Source organism: Nothoprocta perdicaria, unplaced genomic scaffold (genome assembly GCF_003342845.1).
Source record: "Nothoprocta perdicaria isolate Ctin4 unplaced genomic scaffold, notPer1 scaffold_8, whole genome shotgun sequence".
NCBI classification, from domain to species: Eukaryota; Metazoa; Chordata; class Aves; order Tinamiformes; family Tinamidae; genus Nothoprocta; species Nothoprocta perdicaria.
This window is the reverse complement of record NW_020456087.1, coordinates 2982379-3006770: the sequence shown is the minus strand read 5'-3', so window position 1 is coordinate 3006770 and position 24392 is coordinate 2982379. Positions and strand designations below refer to the sequence as shown.

The 24392-nt window shown below is 37.3% G+C and overlaps 1 protein-coding gene across 1 annotated transcript in view; it reads right to left on the bottom strand.

Annotated features, from left to right (window-relative positions):
* AQR (aquarius intron-binding spliceosomal factor) overlaps window positions 1-18392 on the bottom strand; it is a 45023-nt gene extending 26631 nt beyond the window's left edge. The window contains exons 1-16 of the mRNA XM_026051768.1: window positions 18307-18392; window positions 17450-17506; window positions 16283-16323; window positions 15475-15510; window positions 13588-13708; window positions 12332-12472; window positions 11228-11296; window positions 9645-9745; window positions 8903-8979; window positions 7328-7392; window positions 5733-5849; window positions 4902-5015; window positions 3950-4053; window positions 3283-3385; window positions 2122-2242; window positions 223-364 (exon numbers count right to left, since the gene is read on the bottom strand). Coding sequence (XP_025907553.1) covers window positions 223-364; window positions 2122-2242; window positions 3283-3385; window positions 3950-4053; window positions 4902-5015; window positions 5733-5849; window positions 7328-7392; window positions 8903-8979; window positions 9645-9745; window positions 11228-11296; window positions 12332-12472; window positions 13588-13708; window positions 15475-15510; window positions 16283-16323; window positions 17450-17506; window positions 18307-18384 — 1487 coding nt within the window. The 5' untranslated portion in view covers window positions 18385-18392. The remainder of the gene's footprint in view (window positions 1-222; window positions 365-2121; window positions 2243-3282; window positions 3386-3949; window positions 4054-4901; window positions 5016-5732; window positions 5850-7327; window positions 7393-8902; window positions 8980-9644; window positions 9746-11227; window positions 11297-12331; window positions 12473-13587; window positions 13709-15474; window positions 15511-16282; window positions 16324-17449; window positions 17507-18306) is intronic.
* Window positions 18393-24392: the final 6000 nt, after the last annotated feature.

The following is a 24392-nucleotide window of genomic DNA, read 5'->3' as shown; positions in this document are numbered from 1 at the left end:
TCTATCACACCTCTACTGGGATACAAATGAACACTTGCAGAGTCATCTCTCAGGATGGCAGCAGTTTTCGAAAGCAGTTAGTATAGAATATGGTACCTTTATGTAAAACAGGGTAATTGTTACACATTTAGTAAGCACACAGCATCACTTGGACATTTTCAAGTATGTTTTCATTACAACTTAAGTTAAGCTGACTGGTTTGTGCCACTTAGTAACTATTACCATGGTTTCATCCTACTGACGCTGTCTTCAATGTCCTGTCTGATCTCGTAGGTTGATTCTAACCGGAAGAGGTTGAAGTTCCTAAGCAGGTAGTCRTGAAGAGTCAGAAACTGTAAATTCAGTTTGGGAAGCGCAAGACAACCTAAGGAAGAAGTGGAAGAGATATTTGATGGTTAAACAGAAAGAAGATGGGATAAGGCATTGATTCTACATATGAGAAAACATTTAAATATATTATTCTACAGCTTTCTTTCTAAACAGTGCATATACATTTTCTTCTCTCCCTCCCTCCCAAAAAGAAAAAAAGTTTAGTTTAATGATTAAAGGAGCTTCCAGTCTTTCTGGCAATATATATCTAACTATTTAAAGACTGAATCCCTCACTGTCTGTAGGCTACCACCAAACTAGTTTTATACAAATAAAATATGGGACAAAATATGGGACACGGTATCCTGTGAATTTAACATTTAAGACAGCAATTAGTAAGGACAAAAAGACTTACTAACTAATAAACAGTACATTTTTCAACAATTTGCCATTTCCAATTCTTTATGTGCAGCTTTATCCTTGAAACTTTTAATCTGTGTAAATGTCACATATGGGCTCTAACCTGAACAGAGATTCTCTCAGGTGAGATTTCACCCGAGATTTTCAGTGAAGAAAGGTGACAGAACACAGTAACACAGTTTTCTATTTAGGAAAGCCAAATGGTGATATAAAAAAAAATTAAAAAAAAAAATAAAAAGAAACCACACCACTTTAACACATTTTTCATCACCAAGAAACAAACCTGACCTGTAAAGCTACTTATATGCAAAGGGTAGGACCTGAAGCAACACATTTTAGGGCTGTCTAGACTTTTTTTTCTCCTACTTCCCAACTTCCTTCTGAGTTACAAGCACTCTTGCAAGGAAACACGAGCCAGAGAGAGGATTACCCTGATTCTTTCAGTTTTCTTAAGAATAAACTTTACCAGGAAAACTTATTCAGAAAAAATTGAAATCACCATTAAACTACTTCTATGATACTCAAAGGAGACGTGCTCCTTACACACCTAATCCTTGGTCAGATCTCTAAGTAACATTGACATGACTGTTTGTAAAAAGATCCTTTGTTGAAAATATACCCAAGAACAACAAAAAACCCTACATCTGTGAACCAAAAACAAGTGGAAGAAAGAACATTCACTGCTCAAACCAGAAACATACTTTGTACTGTGCTTTGAATATGGAATTGATATGCATTGATACAGATTTAGCATTTTAAAAATTACAACAGTCTTAAAAACATTAGACAAAATACAAATGCTGTTTATTGCCAAGTAACAAATTCCTTCCTTCTTTGCCATAMCTGCAGTTTACTTCCTTGATTCTTCCTTGCACATCTGAACTACAGTGCACGTGCTACATTTCAAAGTATTCATATATTCTTACACTGAAATGAGTATTATTCTCCTCCTGCCTTTTTTTGTTTTTTAAAAACAGCCCTTCTTGGACTTGCTTAGAAACAAAGCATGCATGAAAGACATTGCCCTTCATMTTTATAGCCTGATTTATCACACAGTAAACTCCTAGGAAGCAACTGGTGGTAACAGCACATTTGTTATCCAGTTTAGGAGTAAAAGCTCTGAGATTAAATTGTTAAAAACAAAAATCCAATGTTCCTGAGTCAAGATGTAAACAGAAATCATGAAGAAGTTGAAAGCCTTGAGAAGGCTATTCCCTGAAAGACTGAAAAATGCTTAATTACTACATATAAGTTCTAAAGACAGGATGAACATAGACATCAGGAATACTCATTTTCAGCATTTACAGTCTCAAAGTTACAGCATTTAAACTTGCAAAATCATTCAAAGATCCATTTGAATAAAACACAAATTCACCAAACCACCAATCATACCTTCTCCAGAATAATACTCAGTTGGGACAATATTTTCATCCCAAATAATCTTCTCTGTGGGATAAAGGGGCATTTGATTGAGCTGCTGAATTTGAGATATTCGTCGCTCATGACGGGAAACCTGAAGAAGAAAGGATGCATTTGAGATGAACATAGGTTGAAATGGGACTACAAAGCTATCTCTGATAAACYTGTATTAAACCACTAGATGTCCAGTGATTATATATGTTATTACTCGCCATTTTCTCAGTTTAAAAAAAGCTTTATTTTCTATTAATTACAACTGAAGTCATCTACTGACAAGAGAAGATTAACTTGGTCCAAGTAATCAAGCACAGTTCTAGTGCCCAACAATCATTTGGTTACTGAACCAACCAAAAATGGCACAAGAGCTGAAGATATTCAGGCTTAGCAGACAATTGACATAAACTTTTTCTTTATTAGTTAACTGTAACACTGACCATCTAGCAATAGCTAGTCTTAGCTTCTTATTTGTGAAAGAAAAAAAAGAAAAAACCTATAAAAGTAAGTCATCTGAACAAATATTTCCTCGTGGTATCTGTAAATATATTACCAAGCATCTAAATCTGAGGAAGCTATCTGCAATTTTTAAAGAAAGAATCAAACGGAAAAATAACTCAGTGAAAAGGATCAAAACCCAGCTGTGCTATCCTAATTTTGGTAACTATTTAAAAGCCTATAATAATGCTGATATTGTCAGAATATCTTCAAAAGCAAATATTATGTGCAAAGGAGATTTCAAATAACTTAAGACCCCAACAGACTTTGAATAACTAGCTCTGTGTTAGTAATAATATTTAAGGTAACAAGAAGTAACTAAATAAACAACAACAGAGCAGAGGATTCAAATATTGTTGCTGATCAACACCGATGATCATCTCGGACATATACACAGTAGTTTCTCAGAAATGACACATTAATAGATCAAGAGTTCCAAACAGCTAATTTATCATTAGGTTTTAGACACTATCTTAGAACTCAAATCACCGCCGTCACACTGTGCTGGCTCACAAGCGGCCCACAAAAATGATCTAACTGGGTACTTTACAAGACTAGAGTTGCTAAACCAGGCTGTTATCTTGAGTCTGCGGATGAAAACRGGCACGTGCGACATGACTTGCTGTGCACTGATGGCTTTACCAGCAGCTCGAGCAGGAACTCCTTCTCGTGGGCCGTGTGGGCGCCGGGAGGCAGGGCGGGCAGCAGGCAGAGGTGTGAGGCCACCTGGTGGAGCACGTCCGGGCTGCACGGGAGAGCGGAGAGGCGCTTCAGCGAGGCCCGCGGTGGCACCGCCACCCCAAAACTGCAGCTAGCAACTTCCAAGGGCAGCAACTCCTGCCCAGGATTCTAAGCTTGACACAGTTACTTAAAATATTTGTTCTAGAGCACACCCCCTGCGTCTGTCAAAATACGGACTACCGCTCTACTAACCACAGTACTGCAACATGGAGCAGTCAATACAACGCAGTCAATAAAATAGTACAGATTTATTACTTCTATTACAGATTGGGAGAAAGCAAGATTTTTTTTAATTAAGGTTAATGAGTATAAGGTAATTGTCGTTGAAGTTATTTTAAGCAACAAAACTAGTGCTTTCTCACATTCATTAGAAAAGCAAAGTATTTACTAGTTTCTCATAGTGGCTCCAAACTCTCCCTTTTCCCCCCCTATTTCAATTAAAGGCAATAAAAAAGAATAAATATTAATTGCTCTTCTTAGAATGAATAGTCATAAAAAAGAAGTTTGCTAAATTAAAACATAATGAGAAAACTTTAGTTTCATGTTGAATTTCTTTTTGATGACTTACCTGAGAGGCCCAAAAAACTTCACTAGTGACTCRCGAGCATCTACTGCAGCTACATTTGAGAGTGCAAAGTCATAAAGCTCTGGGAAATGTGCAAACGCTGCTTTCTAGAAAACACCCACACCCAAAAAATGAATGTAAGTATGTTAATGAAAAAAATTAATAACAATTTAAACATTCACACATTAGCAAAGCTTCCTCTGCTTCAGAGCACACAGCATTCATTCTGTGGACACTGCCAGAGCATAAAAGCTGCAGTAAAATCTCCATCTTTCCTAGTTAGCACCACCTCTTCATAATTCCATTACCTTTCTGAAACACCTCCCATCAATATTTGCCAATTTAGTCACTAAAACAAAAATATGACTGGACAAATATGAACCTTGGAGACTAAGAATAGCAACAAGATACAACATTTTATTTATGAAAATGACCTCAGTATTGTTAAAAGTGATCAGAAAATATTTGAAAAAGAGTAGCTCTATCTTTGTGTAACTACAGGTGATCTTGGACCTCGATTTGTCCAACGGAGCACTGCCTGCGCTATGCAAGCGAGCAGATTTTGAAGAAATGGTGCCACCTACTGCATAACATAAATTAAACTCTTACCAAATTTTCCTCYGAGTATTTTTAGTGGACACAGGCCACTTTCAATTTAAATGAAAACATCAAACCAAATGTGGTTTTACTTTGGTAGAGCAAATTACAGGACTGTTGATCCTGACTGCAACTTTATTTAGGTTCTCTATATTGACTATTTATTTTTACCTTATCTACATACATAACATGAAGTACCAATGAAGTCTTCAAGATAGTATGGACAAAAAAAATCTGTAAATCAACATGGGAAAAAAAMATATAGCTTTGCTTTTGGAAATAACATCTATTTTAGTAGCAGTTTCAGTTAACAGAAACATATTTCTCCTCTCCCGTAAACGCTTCAATCTCTTCATACCTGTAAAGATGTGATTCTGTCATAATGAATTGTTGTCATCTCATTCTCTGTCAAAGCATTTCCAGTCTGATCATTGATTTCGAAGCCAGCGTAGAATTTCAACATATCTAAAAGCTGAGACATCATGCATATAAATTAGTGGATTAACAGCGAGACAGACAATCTACCACAAACAAAAACACACCTCCACAGGAAAAGGCCAGGCATCACGCACAAAAAACAGCCTCTCAAAGTACTCAAGGAAATAGACTAAAGAGTTGCATCTATGTTTTATTTTTGGCTGATGCACAGAACAACTTTGTTTGGAAATCTCATCTAAAATTCAAATAAATTATATCAGAGTCCATAGCTAGAGAAGTTTGTTTTTTTKTTTTTTTTTAAATACATTTGATACAAGACTTTAAAGACCTCAAACTGAAATAATTACCCTCCTAGACAGGAGTTCACAAGAGCACTTAGCTACATAATTTAAAGGACAGTAACAAACAAAAGCCCCATTGTAAATGGTCTTATTTCAAAAACAAGGATGCATTTCAAAAATGCATCAGTGACATGACTTATGCTATATGCTAGGTTAAGCATGCCCCTGATAAACATGCAATCTAGAAAACAGTGCAGTTTAAAACCTGCTCAAAAACAGAGCCAAAAACATAAAAGCAGACTCACATAAGCACAGGTAAGAAAAGACTATCATCTTAAGGATTTAAATAAAACAGCAGTTCCTTCTATCAGAAACATTCCCTCTGGAACAAGAGAAYATAAAACACAGTGGTGGCAATACTGAGAGACACACAAGAGTGAAAAAGCATTTCCAACAACTTTGAACCTCACCTGGCAGAAGAGGTGACCCTCCTTCTCTCTCTTGGCAAGACTTGACAGGTAACAATGCACCACAAGGTGGGAGTCATCCAACACGGTATTAAACCAGCGCCGTGTGGGAAGTAAGGCCTGGGATACACAACCTTACATTAGTACAAGGAATTCTTCCAAACTTTAGATATGCTGGTTTCTCATATTTCCATTTCAAGAAGGTTTCAGAATTTTTCAAATCTGAGTAAGAGCTAAAAAAGACACCACTTTATGCCTATGTGAACACTCTAAGCTGCTATGTGTGGAAATTGTTTAACAGCCAATGGCAGGACCCCTTAACAAACCCCAAGAAAAAAAAAATGAAGTTAGTTGTTCTCAATAGAATTTACAGATTGAGTTTAGAAAACTAGAAATCACATAGTGCTAAGAACTTCATCAAACAAGTGTCTCTAGTAGAGAGCATCAGTTGCCATGCATAGTCATTGCAGAAAAAAAAAGTATGCGAGCTTTTCTTGAAGTCATCCCTTTCAAATGACCAAATTAGTTTTGATTAGAGTACATATAATTAACATGAATCAGAAATATCTTGAACAAAAGGTCTCAATATGTGCAAAAAACTCATTAACAATAAACACTGAGGCAGAAAGTTTTGGTTTTTTTAAGTTAAGTTTCTGTGATTGTTCCAGTCACTACAACAAYCTTCATACACTCCAAATTCTAAACCTGTTTACTTCAGTGTCAGAGATGATAGGTGTTATCAACTTAACATCCAATATATCTCTTCTTAGGGTGTATTATGGCCCTAAYACAATGATATTTAATTGAAAGAATCCTTTCTACTACAGGTCTACACTACTCAAGGGATTTAGGAAAGGAGTTAGCCTGCATGAGTTCAAGAACAAGCTGCTTCAAAAACCCTGTACTTACTGTTGCTGTAAATTCTATTTCAGAATGTCTTAAGCTGAAATTTTTAAAATAAACTGCTAGTCCAGAGAGAAATTATCATCTGAGGTTTTATTTTTTTAATTCTGGTACTGTGAAGTTTAACACTGTCTTGTTTTCTCAGTATCTGCCTGTAATTTCACAAAATCTCACTTGGCTTCTTCATTATTCTATAACAAACCTAGATCCTCAAAACCATCCAACCACCTGTTTTAAATAATGAAATATAGTCAACTGGAAAGAGTTTGGAATTAAGAACAACATATGTCTCCTGGGGCTATAACCTTCAAGAAAKGTACTTTAAGTGGCCTATAAAATATTAGGAAGAAGAGTCTCAGATTAATACAAATGGATTAAAATTTTATATACTCCCATTAATCGCCAGAATTACTACCACTACTCTCAAAGTCCTCCTTGTTGAGCAATTCAGGATTGTATCTTTCACTAGTAGTTTGTCTGACTTATATAAATATTACTACCCAGATCCTGAAAGGGCAGTATGGCTATAGCCTCCYACTTAGAAATAGGAAATCAATATTAAATGAACATATGCATTATTATTCCAGGTAATATGATTATATTGCAAAGTTGTGACAGCATGAGTAACATTTGATGCATGCAAAAAAATAGCAGAGTGGACCTGGAAACACACYGTAAGTAATTTTGCAACTTACCTCAAGATCTATCATGAGTTCAATGAACCTCTCACAATAATGAACTTTGTCCATAGATACAGGACCTAGATTCAAATTAAAAATTGTTAAGCAAACTAGCAGATCAAGATGGCACTTGATCCACACYACATGCTATTTGCATTTGAATTGTTCTAAAAACAAAATAAAAAAATGCTGCTATCAGAAGTAGCCTTAATAAGATTAGATAATTAATACACTTTTCTYTTATTCTGAAACAATTCTTTCCTTAATTCCAAATCAGATGACCTTTTAACATAAGAAAGTAGCGGAATTAGACATTCAGCAGCAACTTTATTCACTGGGAAACAGWCAATGTCTTACATAAAAAGAAAAGTTTGCTCAACCTTCAACAATACACCAATAGCCCACTGCCTGTGAATGCTAAGCTTCTTAGAAACATTTCATTTTGRGTTCCCAAAACATCTCCTCACTTTTGTATATACCTTCACTACAGTTTTTAAAAACATCTGCAGTATTTTAAAGGTGAAGCGGGTGAAGCAAATTTTGCCTTGTAATGGACTGTGTGTGCCTGGTCAGCTAAAGTAAGATAATTTAAACCACCATAAGCTCATAAAAGCACTCCTTGCTCCACATCCATAAAATCTCTTTAGTCTAAATATGAGAGGTATGTATGTAACAAGTGTGCTTAGTTGATGTTGAGTCCCCATTGGACCTGCTACTAGGTTAAAGTACAGTCAGCCCACATCAACTGTATTTAAATACAATCACACTAGGGCAAGAGCAGCATGAACAGTCTTGAGGAAAACTGAGACATTTCTTACGGAACCTTCAGAATCAAGTGAAAACAGAACTTTAAGTCTGCTTTAATGAATACATCTATTTTCTAAAGCCTCCATATGACTGCTAAGGTATTTTATTGTAAAACTGGTCTTGCATAAGTGGGAAGATAGAGGTGCAAACCCATTTTAAGGAAGAAATTTCATTCAGGTAAGAGCTGAAGCTTTCTAAGAGTTTAAGAGCAAAAACAGAACAGGAAGCAATTTTGCCCAAACTATACAACACTGTTAGCATGATAAATCGTAGGGGTTTTTTTTTGTTGTTTTTAAAGGCTAACAGCTTCCTGTACAAACAATTCTCTTGTCTAAATCAGGCAAGCATACAATTTTCTTGTCATAATGACTCATACGTAAAGAGCAGTCAAATCTTACAACATTTCACTTTAGGGTTTTGTTCCAACCATAACTCAATGGTACTGACAGAACAGAGCATTACGATATGTATTTATAACACCTGCTCAACAAAGCATCTAAATGTGCACTGCAATGATTTAGTGCTGTAAGAAGCACATAAGCAGATTATGATGAATATCACTATTCAACATTTTTTAAGTCTGCAACTGAACACAAGGAGTTTTAAAGCAACCTTCTGCTATTTCAGTTCTAACTTTGACATTAGATCCATAGAAATAGATTTTTCATTTAAAAAAAAAAATCATGTCTCTAACTTCATTCGTACAACTATTGAATAGTTGCTTCAGCAGCAGAAAAGAATTTAAGATAAAGACACAGCAAAATAAACATAAGGACCAGTTACCTGACACAGGTATTGATTTTAGCACAGAAATGAATTTCTGAATAAGCTGTGAAAGAAATCTTCTCTCCCGATAGGCTCTAAAACAAGATATATGACAAAAGAGTTAGTATCACTTAAAAACAGAATACAAGTTTATCCTACCTTTAGGTTAATTATAGTAAAATTTATGCAAAGATGACTATTTGCTTTGAGGTCCTTTCTAAACTGTTTGGATCATAATTTGTCCTTTCCACTAAAGCAGACAGGTTAGCAGGGCCCACATTTTTAAATCACACAGAGCACTAAGCTGTGTACCCTTGCTTACACATAAGTCAAAGAGTGACTCACCTTACCCACACAGCAACATAAAAGTATTTGAAAGAGCTTATTTTAGTAATACATACACAAGTTTATTCAAATAATTTATTAGTTATCTGTATACGAGTTAAATTTTTGATAAATGTCATTAAAAAAGTATCAGTAGCTAAATATTCTCCTGTGACTTTAAACCTACAGCTTTAACATTTAATATCATAATTTCAGTGTTCAAATAAAATATCTTATAATAGTATTTTGCATGAAAAGTCTTRGAAAACACAGTTTCCATGAGACTAAAAACGATCAATCCCTCATTTGCAATCCTTGTTTCTTTTCCCCCCCCCCAATACATTTTTTCTTAGTCAAAAAAATTATCCTAGGTAAATTATAATGAACGCAGGGACAGCTTTTGATTCAACAGGAAAAGATTTTTTCTGTAACATACTGCATTCTTGCTTTCTCATCCATCTTCTCATCATTTTTCTTTATGAGATTCCAGAATTTTTTTAGCTTTGGTGTCTTTTTCAATTCTTGTTCCAGACGTTTCTGGAAAAGATAAAAATTATTATTCAATCATTAAGAATCTTTGTTCTCACACAAGTGTCATCCAGTTTCCTTACTAAGGAAAAATATGTAACACCCTGAAATAAACATCTTTCTCAGACTAATCTAAACAGATAGCACTGAAGAACATGAATTCAATAGTGACAGACAGAGCTTACTCAAGTATTTACTAGCCATGGCTAAATGGTCTACTGGGTTATTGAAACCTAACTATTCCAAAATTAAACTTTTTAATATGACATATCAGAACACTTCGGCCAAAAAAAAAAATTGTACTTTAAATTTCATGCTTTCAGCAGTTTAATAAAAACTTGATAATGAAAGAAGTTACTTTAATATGGAGACTTTCAACTGTGATATAGGAAAACTTGATATGAAATTTCATCTTATTTTTCTGTATTCAAAAACAAAATGGCTCATTAAAAAAAAAAAAAGATCACATCAAGTAATTTCTCCTGGAACTGAGGAAAAGATATCACTGCACTGCCACAACTAGTTCAAGCTTGTAAGTAAAGGTGCACAGATTTGCATTGGGATGTAGAAAAATAAGCATAGAAGAAATCCATAAAATCAAAGCTTATACTCTTGTTAGCAATAAAAAGCAGCCACAATATATTCAAAAATCTCACAAACTCTAAGATGTTTCATTTCACATGGCATTAACTCTACAAAATAAACTTGTATCTTACATCTGTATGTTTTCAATATACAAAGTATACAAAGGAATCAGAGCAACTATATTTTCACATTTTAGTTTCAATGTGTTTGGATGTCGAAGCCTTATTTCTTTTATTTCCTAGATTTTAAGTCAAATGAAAAAAAATAAAAAAATATAAATTAAAAAAAAAAAATTTCCAACACATGGGAACATACTGACTTGCACATAAGTCTAAAGTAGGAAAAAACTTTTTTCTGCCATAGGAAAATTTCTGCTAGCAAGCAAGAGATTTACCTAGTAGACTCACCCAAGAAATTATGACAAAATGAACAGTTTGTCACTCAGGTGCAGGAATCTTTGCACAAAGAATAAGCACTGTGGTTCAATAACTTCAAATTCTACTTCTGAGGAATGTTCATATACGTGAGTGGCGTACCCAGCTCTTTATCACTCCCTCAGTCTCAGCAGGCTTTCTGTATCCCTCCCTTTTCCAATGTTTTCTGTTTCCACATAAGTTCTACTTCTTAGCCCCTACAGTCCTGTGACATTGTCTCCAAGTTACAAGCTTAGAAAAGCTGTAACAAAACTAACAGGTACACTTACACACCTGCAACAAACAGGGAATCCAATTACATGAAAATTCACAACCAACTGAAAGGAGAATTTTATCAAGCATATAAAATATGGTCTTTTAGCATTGAAGAAAGCATTGTATTAGTCTTCCTAAGCTGCCAGTACACAGTTCGTATTCCAAGTCTCACATACTGCCAGAAGACTGTTTTGCCTGTTTACAGTGTCATGCTTACAGGTTGTAGAGCCATCCACATTGGTAAGGAAATGAGCTGCTGCACCTGGCCTCTGATCAAGTCCACTTCCTGTTAAAAAGTTACAGAGAGAAAAGGAACCTTTAAATATCTTAAATTGTCTACTGTGCCTGTCTTGCATGTGTTTTTTTACAAAACAGATCAGTGGGAGTTACCCTTAGAATTTTTTTAATTGATATTTACATCGCTTTATTAGACTTTGCAGATTTCCTAACAGGGAAATGCACAATAATCCCATCCAGTAACTCCAACTGCTGACAACTTTCTGAGTTCCTTTCATGGAATCTGTCAGTTTTTAATACTTTGCCTGGAGTACCATTCCCATAAGCATTTTAGCAYAGGAACTGATGAGAACCAATGTTATTTTTTTCAGTCATTTCTGTATTAATTTTTACTCTGCCCTTTCCCTCTTTTGCCCTTCATTCATCAAGTTTCTCCACATGATTTACTGTCTTCCCACTATCTGAAATAACTCTATATCTGAAATAACTATCTGGAATAACTTTTCTCCCTAATTCATGTACTATCAACTGTTGTTTCAAATCTTCACCTCTTCTCAGAAACTCTGGCCACAAAGTTTCTTTCCTTCCTAATCTACTGAGAAACTTGCACTGACATCTTAAGTATCATTTCAAGGACAAATGCTTCATATTCTCAGCATTTTAAATCTTCACATCTGAATGCTCATTATTTAACACTATAGCAACTATTCTCTTCCATATGTGTAGTGTCTAATAGCAGTTTGCTTTTACATGCACTATTATGCTGTCTTCTMTATGACAGAGTAGCAAGTATTCTGCTTTTAAGTGTAAAATACTGTCTTAATATAAATCCGAATTAAATTAAAATTGCACCTGGCAGCAAGTGCTGCTCACTCAAGTTTTGAGTCTCTCACTTTTATGWCCTTGTACCACACTAAAGTAAACATGGTGAGAGAGACAAAACAAGAGTAGAAAACGGGGGTAAAGGACTTCTCTACACAAGAAAAAAAATCTGAAAAATAGAAATTTGCATTGGTCTCTTCCCTAAGAGCAAGGAATCTGTCTAAGCACACAAATGCACAGCCACTCTTTATCTGGAGCATACCAAACTATTGAAACAGTGATCAAGGAAAAGTAGGAGGACTGTCTGTTCATGTAGAGAGAATTCACTGTCATTTTCAACCAAAGATTCTTCCAGGATGCACTTGAAGAAGAAGGGAAAGTGTTCTGGCTTTTTCTTGAATGTCTAGGAATAGAAGTGGAAATTAATTTAGAGTCAAGAACATACACATTATTTCAATCTTCATTCATATAACACAGCTTTGAATTTAAAATCCATTTAAACCTCAGAAAGGAGAGATTYTTTTCATTTATTCTTTATCACAGTCAGACAGCACAAACAAAACAAGACTAGTACTCTCGTGACACGAGACATGGCGATCCTGATGTGGACTATGGCAAAATAACTGAACAGCAGCATAGCAGCTGTTCATTAACTGATAAAACTGAGCAGGTAGAAGCCTCACTTAATTACAATTATGGAACTAACCCTTAACTATCTCAGGGTTCCCCTACTCAACAGGAAAAAAAAAAAAAAAAGGCAGAATATCTTCATGGGCAGTCACCCACCAAGCAGAAGATTTAGATAAGGTGCCTCTCCCTGCCGTTTTGCTTCTGGTTCCTATGCCATAACAAAAGCTGTACAGATCTGCTCATGTCACACACATGAGTTACCAGTCCTTTTTACCACTGCAATACTGGCACTGTTATTGTAGTAAGTGTGCCTCTGAAATGGCATTCATAGAGCATTTCTACCTAGCTCATCTCGAGTCATCTGTGAGAATTGGATCAATTATTTTTGAACCTACTATTATATAAAACAACACATACGGAAGTCACACAAGACATAACTTTAGCAGGAAATTTCACATCAGAAAGCTACAAAAATCATACTTGCAGGTTTAAAGCATGACATTATGAGATAAACAGAACAGTAGACTTCCAGTGATACCTTTACCTCCATTAAAAACAACAAAAAAAGAATTATTCCAGCAGAATACCTCTCCAAATGCCAGACTTGTCAAGTGCCTAAAAAAGCAAATGCTGTTGATATATAAGGGCATCACAGCAAAACAGAGCATTCACACACTAAAAGGCACCAAGTGATCTTTCACTTGACCAYTGTTTTCTCAGAGAGAACAAATTATTTTTTAAAACACCGTGACAGAAATTTKGGGTAATTCTTCCCACTTCCTTTTAACACTGCAAGATTTGCTACTTTCTGTTCATTTAAGCAATCAGACTGCAAAAGCTGCAACTTGTRGATCAAAGTCAATTCTAGCTGTAATTGAAATTGGTTACCTCCCACGCAGGGACATTCTCTCTGAACTTCTCATTCACCATACAGCAGATTGACATTAAATATGCCTTACTGGACACCTCTGGAGAATAATTCATCCATAGGTAATTTTCAAGATACTGGCTGTGAAGATACAAAAATTGTTTCATTAGTTTCTGCCACCCACATCATCTGTCASTCATCTGAAAAAGCAGCTATCCACAGGGTCTTCTTCCTCCTCCTCATATCCATCTTCTTGATTTGTGAGTAGTTCCTGAAGTTACCTCTCGTCTAGGACACTGTACAAAACTCATTCATGGTTGACTAAAGAACATCACAGGCAGCACTTCCTCGCATAAGATGCGAACGTCAACTTTCTTAAGAGAAAATTCACAGCATATTATTTTACAGGATTTCCACTATTACATATATTTTATGAAAGGAAACATCTATACAGATTTTATGCTTATAAACATCATTAAAAGCAATTACAGTATTACCTCACAGCATAACTAAGCAAAACCTTATAATGGGAGTTATTAAATGATTTCAGTAAGGTGAAACAGAGAGAGAAAGAGGAAAAAAAAATACTGTCCCAACCATGTAATGGATCTCTTGTTCCCTGAGTTTAGTTGCCTATCATATCAGAGGTGAGCAACCAGACAGGAACAGCTTCCCAGCAATAAGATTTTTTTTCTTCAGTAATATGACATTTTTTTCTAGGAAAMAGTTCTAAAATTACAGTGCAAATACGAGAGAAAACTTGGAGCATCTCTCTTCCTAAACTATCCATGCAGGCCAGCTACTCCTGAAGAGGCAATCCATAAATCCAACCTYTACAGTGATACACTTATGCCTGCTGCTAATTCAACATCTAGTTGCCAGCAGAAAGAAGATGATCCTGCTCYTTCCTAAACCTGAGGCTGCCCAGGCATTCCTCCCTTTTGAAACCAACTCTAACATTCATTTGGCTTCTCAAGAGCCAATTCTTTTTTTCTAACATGGCTAAAACATCTATTTACCTTTTCCACAGATAATTCTTATGATACCTTGCAATAAGGTAGTTGAACCCTTTCAGATAAGCCTGACAGACAGAAGAAAGGCAGCGAGAGCAGGGCTGTCGTCAGGAGCAAGGGACTCAGACACAGAAACGTTTCCAGAACCTTAAACAGAATGGGGGCTTCGGGGGGAGGCTAAGAGAGTTTCRTGAGTGTGTTTACAAATTGGAAGACAGAGCATTTCCCCAGAGCTTACAGAATCAGGTGCAGTGCTTGCATCTCCCATAGGGAAAGAAAAAAAACCCTGAAGCTTCATATTCCATTTTTCTCCCCAAACTGCAATAAACTTCAGTACATTTAATAAAAACAATCTTAACACCTTCCTTCCAAGCGAGAATAAATGTACATGCAATCTCTTTAAATCTAAAGAATATATAATTATTTCACRTGTGTGAAAACAGCAGAGTGAGACTGTAAAAGGGACAGAGTGGTGAAAGAAAATGACTTTCAGGACATACGGCAGTAGATGGGGCTATATACCAAAATGTGCTAGTTACATTCAACGTTACATGCTGATAACATGAAGAAAGAATGCTCACAGAAAACATTAAAATACTAACTACACCTTACTTCTTTGTACTGGTATAAATTCCACACTGGTATGCCATTCAACATCCACAAACTGTATCTTACTTCTAAACAGATTTCTTTTCAGGTGAAGAAAACTGCATTGATGCTGCTGAAGCAAAACTCTTTTTTTCTCCCCCAAGTACCAAACTTAAAGTTTTAGAGTGTAGCCATTCATGAATATGCCATCCTCAAATTGATTTACWGGTCTGAACTTGTTTCTTACATTTACTTTCATCTGTTGCTACAGAAAAGTAATTTAAAATTTCACCTCAAATAGCTTACCTGAATTCAAGAAGCATTATCTTCCTAATAGCAAATCTAAAAAGGAGGGGAAAAAAAAAATCAATTAACACACAGAGGAAAAACAATATAACATTTATACACAAGATCAACTGCTTGAAYGCAGAAGCAACTGCTGTAACTTCCATGTTAGGGAAGTTGGAAGGTTCATGCATGCTCATTAAGCAATCAACAASCTCACAGAAAAGAATCCATCTGGATACTAGGTAGGATACTACCACATCCAGCAGCCCTAAATCATCAGAAGCTGAAAGCGCTTTCAAGGAAACTGTGACTAGRTACTGAACTGGTTCCTACACACTAGCTACAATGTAGCAGTAGCTCTTCCAATTCTCTGGGAATGGAAGCTTGCTCTTATCCTACAGGACAAATCTTATATTATTTCACTTTTCCTACAGAGAAGCTGTAGGATATAGTTTATTTTTCCCTCTAACATTACAATCAAATGTATTGAGACTTAACCAAACAGCAAACTCCTTACCTGATCTTCCCTACATAAACATGGTGGCAAAAGAAAGGCCTAGTCACCTATGACCATTGTGACAGTTTTAACAGTCTAAAAACCCAAATAATTATATCCGAACCTCATGTTTAAGGATTTTGAGCTCATTAATTTTCTTTTTGCCCCACTTTGTCCTTGAAATGACATCACCAATTATATAGCTCAAATGCACCTGAGTCATTGTCGTCCACTTAAAACATCCCAGCGTATTTTAAAGCAGCTCAACAAACATTTCAAGCCATTTCAGTAGAGAACTTTGGAATACTTGTCTCTTAGTGAAGCACTTACTTTGACTTGACGATTTCTTTTGCATACACATCTTCAATAACCTATTTCAAAAAGAATTTTAAGAAGTTTACATATTTCATGAAATGATTAAAAATACATTCAAGTATTCTACGCACTCAAAGTTACTCTGAATTAGTTATTCTCTGCTTAACACTATTTGGTCAAAAAAATGTCGTAACAGGTAAGTTTCAGCTCTGAGGACACCGAACACTCCCCAGATACATTTTCACTAAAGAAATTAATGGGCTAAAGGGAATAAAAAGCACAAGTTAGAATTTTCATTCAAGATATTCAGAAGAAACAGCTTGCATCTCACTGAGATTTAATACACAAGTCAAACACATGTAGATTTTTTTTGTTGTTAATCTTTGGTTTATTGTTGAATTTAAAGAATAGTCTTGAAGCTTTAAGTTTGCATCAATCCAGCCACTGTTTCTTGTTACTGACCAAATCCAGACCATTCCATATTTTTTTCCAAATAGGACTGGAAAATAACGTAGAGAATTTATCCGACCACTTGTTGCAAAGGTCACATTCCAGCAGCAAATCTGCAGTCAGAGCTGTAGTTTGGCTGCTACCTACAATCTAGTTCTAACACACACAGACACAAATATTACCACAAATATTATAAAGAGGGTAAACAGAGGCAAGAGGAAAACTGAGCCAAACATCCACAAGGGAATGAAAACTAACATCTGAGAAGCATGTACTACCCAAAACCAAATGAGAACCCAAATCCCTAGGCCAAACTTTAAACACGCATTTAAAACACACATAACCACCAGCGCAGTAACTCACTTCTCTGATTAAAACCTTCTGAACAGGTTTTTAAGAGAAACTCTTAAAAAGTTTACTGTTACCTATATATTTAGTCCTTCTTTTAAGGCTGAAGATCTCAAATATCTTCACCCCTCACAGATTCTCAATGAAAACAAACCGAGCAAATTGCRAGAGAAGTGCATTGCTATTGCACACCTTCAGGGAGCTTATAAACCACAAACAACTTAAACAATAACCTACATTAATAGTGTGTTATGCAACTCTTGACTTTCCAAGCAGTCTCTTATACCCTTACACAAAACAAGCATCGGTGAATGGTTAGCATGGCACAAAAATGGCATTTTCCGTTCTTTTACAGCAAGGTAAAATAGCCATAAAAGTATTTACCTTTGAATCAAAGGACAATTTTTTCTTCGCATGAGGAGCCCAATATTTATTTGCTAACTGTAAGGGGAAAAAAGAGTTCAAAATAGATTAATCCAAAATAGATTAAACAAACACATCTTCAGTTTACATCTGTTGTTCTATATAAAACTCTGTAACCCAAAACTTTATTTCACTAGTTTCTTGCTTAACTTTTCAGTAACTTTTCATCTTATGGGAAGTACATATTACATTATGTTTTATCAACAATAACGATTCTCAGCTATGCTGTGCCTGTACATTTCCAATAAAGGGGTCACTCCTCACATTAACAAAAAAAAAGAAAAAAAAAAAAAAAAAGAGAGAAGTAGAGACTGCTGCACAATAAAGTCTCTTCTCCTAGTTTTCCTCTAGCAAAACCCTGGAAAATACACAGGAAGCTTTGAGGAGGCTGCAAACCTGACTGGAAACCTCTTTGTAAAATAGGCAAGGCCACAAGGTAAGTCGGAAGGTCTGAGAGGTCTCTGAGGCTGCACCTTTATGAACCTGACTGAGAACTGGGCAGGCACCTACAGACAGTTTATATATATATATATATATATATATAAACACACACACATACACACACACACACACACACATAGATATATGTCTTTACATTAAAATTAGAGGACTTTAACCAAGTGGCTACACACCACTGAACAGGAAGAGAGCAGTAACATCAGCCACTGCCAAATATCTATATTTATATATAAGGGGCTCAGCACACTGGGAGCCCTCTGCAGCTTTGTGGGCCCCACAACAACCCTCCTCCCTCTCGAGCGCTCCGGCCCGGCCCTGCCGTTGCGGGCCCGCGCGGCTCCGGGGCGCCCCGGCCGCACCTGCGTCACGAACTCCGCGTTGATCTGCGACACCGTGGGCGCCACGATCTTCTTGGGCGGCGCTGCCGAGGCCGCCATCGTGGCGCGGCCTCCCCCGCGCCGCTGCCCGCGATGGTCCCGCCCGGCCCCGGGCCAGCCGCGCGCCCAGCGCACCGGAAGTGTGGGCAGAGAGACGGGCGGAAATGAGCCCCCGGTGACCTCGGCGCGTGGAGCGGGAAGCGCTTCCGGGGCGCGGACTGGGTGGGCGGTGCAAGGTGGGGCCGTGATGACGTGAGCCCGCGGCGCTGCGACATGGCGACCAGGGCGAGAGTGGAGTGGGTTAATAAAGAACTCGGGCATGGCCCTTGAAGGACTCTCTTAGTTCCTCTTTTCCCCTTTTCTTTCCCTCTGTGTTAGTATTGTTTCCATAATGTATTTACATTAATCGCATTTGTTTACAGTCACAGTTGTTTACAGTAATCGTGCAGTAGGAATAGCCYAAGGCCAGTGTGCTAAAACATCCCTAAAATAAAAGATAAAACTGACACAGTGAATGTAACACATTCCAAACGCAGGGTGGAGAAGCCCAGGCAATGTCTGGGATTTGATCTGGTGCTTTGCAGAGGGAATAACCTTGTTAWCAAGGCACATACAACCCAGGATATTAGTGCATTCCTTGGAAAGAGGGGGGAAAAAAATTGCCATCTGAAAAGATTGTAAAGACAATGGCACTAAGGAACATAGCAGGCTTATGATGGTTTTTGTGTCCTCTCTTCAAATGCTATGTAAATATACCTAGTGATTACTGCTATTATTATTTAAGTATTCAGAGCAAAGTGTGCAGTTCCGATACTACACAGGAGCTAATATGGAAAACACCAGCCTAGCAGTGACACCCTCTGGCTCCCTCAGCACTTGTGGGTGCATCGTGTCAGAGCAGATGGAAAATTTGTGGGTGGCAAGTTTGCCTAACAAACTTTAACAGGATCATTATGGAGCAAGGTCAAGTCTGTCCCCCTGCAGACTTTCTCTCTTGTTTCTGAGGCGTGGGATACTCAAGGGTTGGACTTAACAGTAAAGAGTAAAGCAAAGAAGGGATTCTTCCAAGTAGGTCCTCCATGAAGAGGCCAGAGTTTGCTCTCCTGACGTGCAGGCTTTCAATCCTGCTCATGACCCGACTTCCTCCTCACAGGATCATGAGCCCCACCACCTCAAATACATGATATGAGATATATGGCATGATACATGTGTGTGTATTTATAACATGGAAAACCTGTGGAGCAGAGGAGAGGCAAAAGGGCCAGAGGGAAGAAGTACACGTTTATGGAAGCCAGCAACTTAGTTGTGATTTAGAATGGCTTGCGATTAGCTTATTCTATTTAGTAAATAGATTAATTAAGGGGGAAATTAACCTAATCCCTAGAGAAGTTACAGTGCTTTGTTTCCATGATCATTATCCAGCAGCTGCCACTTGAGTACTTTAAACTTCTAGGCAGATATCACTGAAGTCTATTTGAATATGACCTCCTTTGTTTTGCTGTCAAGGTGAACTCCATTTCATTTCTTCAAGAAGAGGTTAAACTAAATATTCTTTTTGAAGTTGAATTAGAATGTACAGTGGGAATGGAAAAAGTAGTGACAGTGTCTTGAATAGGATCAGACGATGGCTGCATTCAAATAAATACACCTACTCCATTCCTTTGCTTTGCAAGATCCGGAAAATCCAAGTTCACTCTATGGAAACAGATAAAATCAAAAAGTTTTCAAGAGCTACTGATAGTAATTTCTGTAATAACAAAGACTGAGCACTTCTTTGTCTATTAATTAAAGCTTTTAGAGAGAGCTGTAATTAATAATGCAAATGCAGAGCAATTAAAATACACTTAAACCAACATACTCTGTATGACATTTAAATTGTGATGAAAATCAGCCAAAGTTAAATGCTTCAATATAAAGTAATTCTCCTAGAGGCTGCAGCTTTATGATTGACTTAGTAGACAATCTACTAAGGTACCAGAATTAACTTGTGTTATACCTGACAAGTTAGACTCAGAAATCTCAGAAATCAACCTAGGTGGCTTATGTTTGCATGCACTATAACAAATGGAATTGTAATAGTCTGTATGCCGGAAGAGAAGGAACAAGTCAGTGCTGAAAGAAAAGGAAGGAATTGAAAATTATATACCCTCAGACTGAAAATAGGAAAACTTCCAAAAGTGGCTTTGAGATAGGAGCTCTAAGTTGAAGTTGTGTTTAAGACACTGTTTGATACRTTTAGGAGAGATTATGTGATGATTACTTGGAATTTCTGTTGACTATTTATGACATTAGATTTCTCTTCCAGTAATGTGTGTTAAGTATCACACACAAGGCTCAGCTCATTTTGCGAGGGGAACAATTGCCAAGCAAGGTAGGCAGGCAAATAGATTTTGGACTTGGGCCATTAATTATTCCCAGACAGCTTTGCAAGTCTAGTTTAAACCATTCCAACTGTCTCAATGGGCAACCTCTGTTTATGGTAGATCATGAGTCCTGTTAAACATCCCTCAAAAACTGTAGGTTTCCATATGGTATCAAAACTATGAAAGGTCAAGGATGAATCCATACTGGCCTAGCTTTTGGCTGTTGTGTGTCCCAATGAGGTTAGTTGCCTTAGCTTCCCTACAGCCTGTGTAGAGACCTAGACCCTTCTGGAAGCAAGTCARTTCTCATTGAAGTGCTCCAAATCATCTCCCGCTGCTAGCGACTGAGCCCCTGCTGATAGTGAAAGCTAAAGTTAGATGCCCAGTGTTAGGAAATGCCATTACATCCCTTGACAGCAGTCTGAAATAAAGTGATAAAGATCTCCTTCCTACAAGTAATGCATTACATTTTTGTTTGTAAGGGGCTACTGTTCACTTATAAAGTACTATGATGTAGGGCCATAAAAGAATATCAAAAGTATTAAGTAATGCTTTGGTAAGATGTGTCACTTCCAAGTATCAAGAGCATCTAAACCTTTGAAGAAGAACTGTGAGATCAGACATACTGGTACTAACAAAGCCTGGTAGGGTCTTTGTCCCTACCTGCSACTCTCACCCAGTTCATGACTGCCTCTTAAGACTCTTCTCTTGAATACTGCACTCAGTTCCTTGGTGTGGAGACAGGTCTCGCCACCCTCAAGTGCTTTGCAGTCAAGAGGGGAAAGGAAACCCTGCACCCAAAGCCTTCTGTGAACTTCCCCATCTTTCTGTACTCRTCGACTTAATGCAAAGTCAAGAAAATCAAATATTCTTTCTCTTCAAAAATCTGTTAATTCATTCATGAAGATATGTATTATTTAAAAAGTCACATATTTGAGTAGATGCAATTTTCAAGACTATTATTCATTTCAAGGCTGCATATATTCTTGGCTAATTTATATTAAATGCTGCTTTGGATGCTTGCCCTTCTGTGTTATTGTAGGAAGCAAAAAACCTGTAGAAGCCAAGGTCGTAACCTGGCCATATTCTTGCTTTTATCTCAGTGAGTTTTTTCTGAATATGATATCTCTGTCTCTGTCTCAGGAAATACCTGGGGATAATCAGCRGCGATCGTTTCAATGTTCAAGCTTTTCTTCCATATAGATTATTTTAGATTCTACCATTAGTTACAGAAATGATGAATTCCTAGCAATGAATACTCAAAAAATATACCCGTAAAGCATTCTGATATGATTTTTTTTTTGATTGAGATTATTTTAAGTTCTTCAGTTAGACATGAATTGCAGACTAATTATGGTGTTTTGGTCCTTTAAAACTTAATTCAGTCGTCTGGTGACATTTCAATGAATCAGGAATTTGTGAGCCTGTATCTTGGCTGTGATGCTAACTTGTCACATGTTGATAGTAGAAMTTATTTAATTATTAACTCATAAAGCAAGAGCATTCTGATTTTGCACAATGTTTTGCATTTTGTACAATGCAAAAGGGGTAAAAATTCTTAATTCACTTTTAGTAGAAAAAAAAAAAACACACTTACTACACTTTATTTATAAAACTATGTAGTAGYTTTAAATTACAGCCTCTTTTTTAAGTCATGCTAGGAAAGTTTTCAAGCAGACAGTCACCTGATTGAAGACTGCAGAATTTTGCTAAGTGGAAACTTTTCCACAAAAAAAATACTCAAGGGGGCAGCCTTGACTAGGTTTCACTAGAGATCTTAACCCAGTTAAAGGGGATTATTCTAGGCTAAGAACCCATGGTGGTCCTATTCCGGGCACCATAATGCCAACTACCAATTAGAATGCTCCTCCACTTAAAATAGATTCAGCACCTATATATTTCTAATGTCAAAAAGTTCCCTTTTTTGATGTTTTTCTTTCACACAAATCCTCCAGGCACTTACGCTTTGAGTGTTAAACCCTTCAAGCTTCTTAGACGTCCCAAATGAWGCCTGCACCGGAAGGTACAGATTCCGTATGGATACCACATTGCAGCTCCATAAACTCCATCGGGACAGCTTTTTTTCCTGAGCACCAACAGCTGCCACAGCTGTTGGTCCCCAACATCGGATGTCGTTCAAGAAGCTGCAAGCTTCTTGCATGGGTGTCACTGCTCCCTTGTAGCCAAGGGGGCACCGGCCACCAAAGCTGCTCTGATGAAACAGGAGCACCCATAGCAGCCCTGTGTTACAGCCCCACGCTCTCCTGCCAGGGACTGTTTTCCCTCTGCACCAACAGTGAAAGTTCAGCCTAGACATAGAGAGCCAGTGCTGGCTCTCTTGCGAGGCTTTGGTGTGCTTTATTTCTTGACCGGGTGGAGGGACGCAGGGCTCTTGCTTTCCCAGTCACCAAATATAGCCCACAACTGTGGTTGCTGCCCTTTCCTATTTATGTTGAACACCCCTAGTGTTTCTTGTGACCTTGTGCTGCATACCTCAGAGGCAAAGGGAATGTCTGCAATCCTTTTTCCAAAAGAGATCTGTCATTGCTCYGACGGTGAGCTCGTCTCTATGCAGAATGGGAAAAGACAAGCCAGAGCGAGCCAGCTGGGTCGGGCTGTTCCAGCTCAGAGACCTCCGGCTACCCAGGTGGTCAAGGTGCATTAGTGGAGCTGTGAAGGTGAAGCTCTAGATATCTACGGCCCATCTCAGCAATGCAGGAGCTTTTTTCTCTGGTCTAATACAGTCACRTTATACTGAACACACGAGCTTGGCTTTGGGGGAATTGCCTAACTGCCCACTGGCTGCCTCAGCTTAGGGCAGGTGAATCCCAGCCTTGGTGACATAAGCCGTATGTTTAGTGGCCTTTCTGTGAAGCCTGACTGTAAGGCTCGGGAGACTCCAGTGCTTTAAAATCACCTTTTATCTCTAGCTTCTTGACATTTACAAATAAGCACATAGCCCTCTGAGGAGCTCTGAAATGGAAGGCTCCAGACATGAGAARGATCAAGAGGATGGCCTCATTGTGCACATTTACAAACATACAGCTTTCCTTTTATCCAAAGAAAAGTGACTACAAATATGCAAATTTTTGAAGTATTAATTGCATAGTTAATATAAAAAGTCTCGAAAAGAGATGGTGACATGCAAGTCATGGGAATGAAATAAAACATACACTATTCAAAGAGGACCAGGAACCTCTTGTGTCTCTTACCTGTTCAAATAATATATCAGTTATACTGATTTAACCTGATTTCAGGTAAATAAAATTCAGAAAGCTTCTCAAAAAAGATCATATGGATCTTGTAACACATTAAAKAGTTCAGACACACACAATAATAGCTAACCACTATTATTATTCCTTTGATTATGATTTATCTTTCATAGTAGTTAATATTCATGTAAATGGAATGTTTATCTGTTCATTGTGATTTTAATTCAAWCACATTGTGTTGCTTTTGCCCTTGTATTTCTGTACATTCTTCTGGCCCAAGAGTTTGTCACTGTGTTCATCTCATTAAATATGAGTACCCACTCAGTAAATATGTGTACTTTCAAATATGTGTACTTCCACTCAGTAAATATGGGTACTTTCAGAAATGATGCCTCAGTTTAGTAACAGATGCTTCTTTAAATATTTAGAATTTTAAAGTGTAAAGAAGCCGTCAGTAGCATTCTGATTTGTGTATAAATATTTATTTAGCACA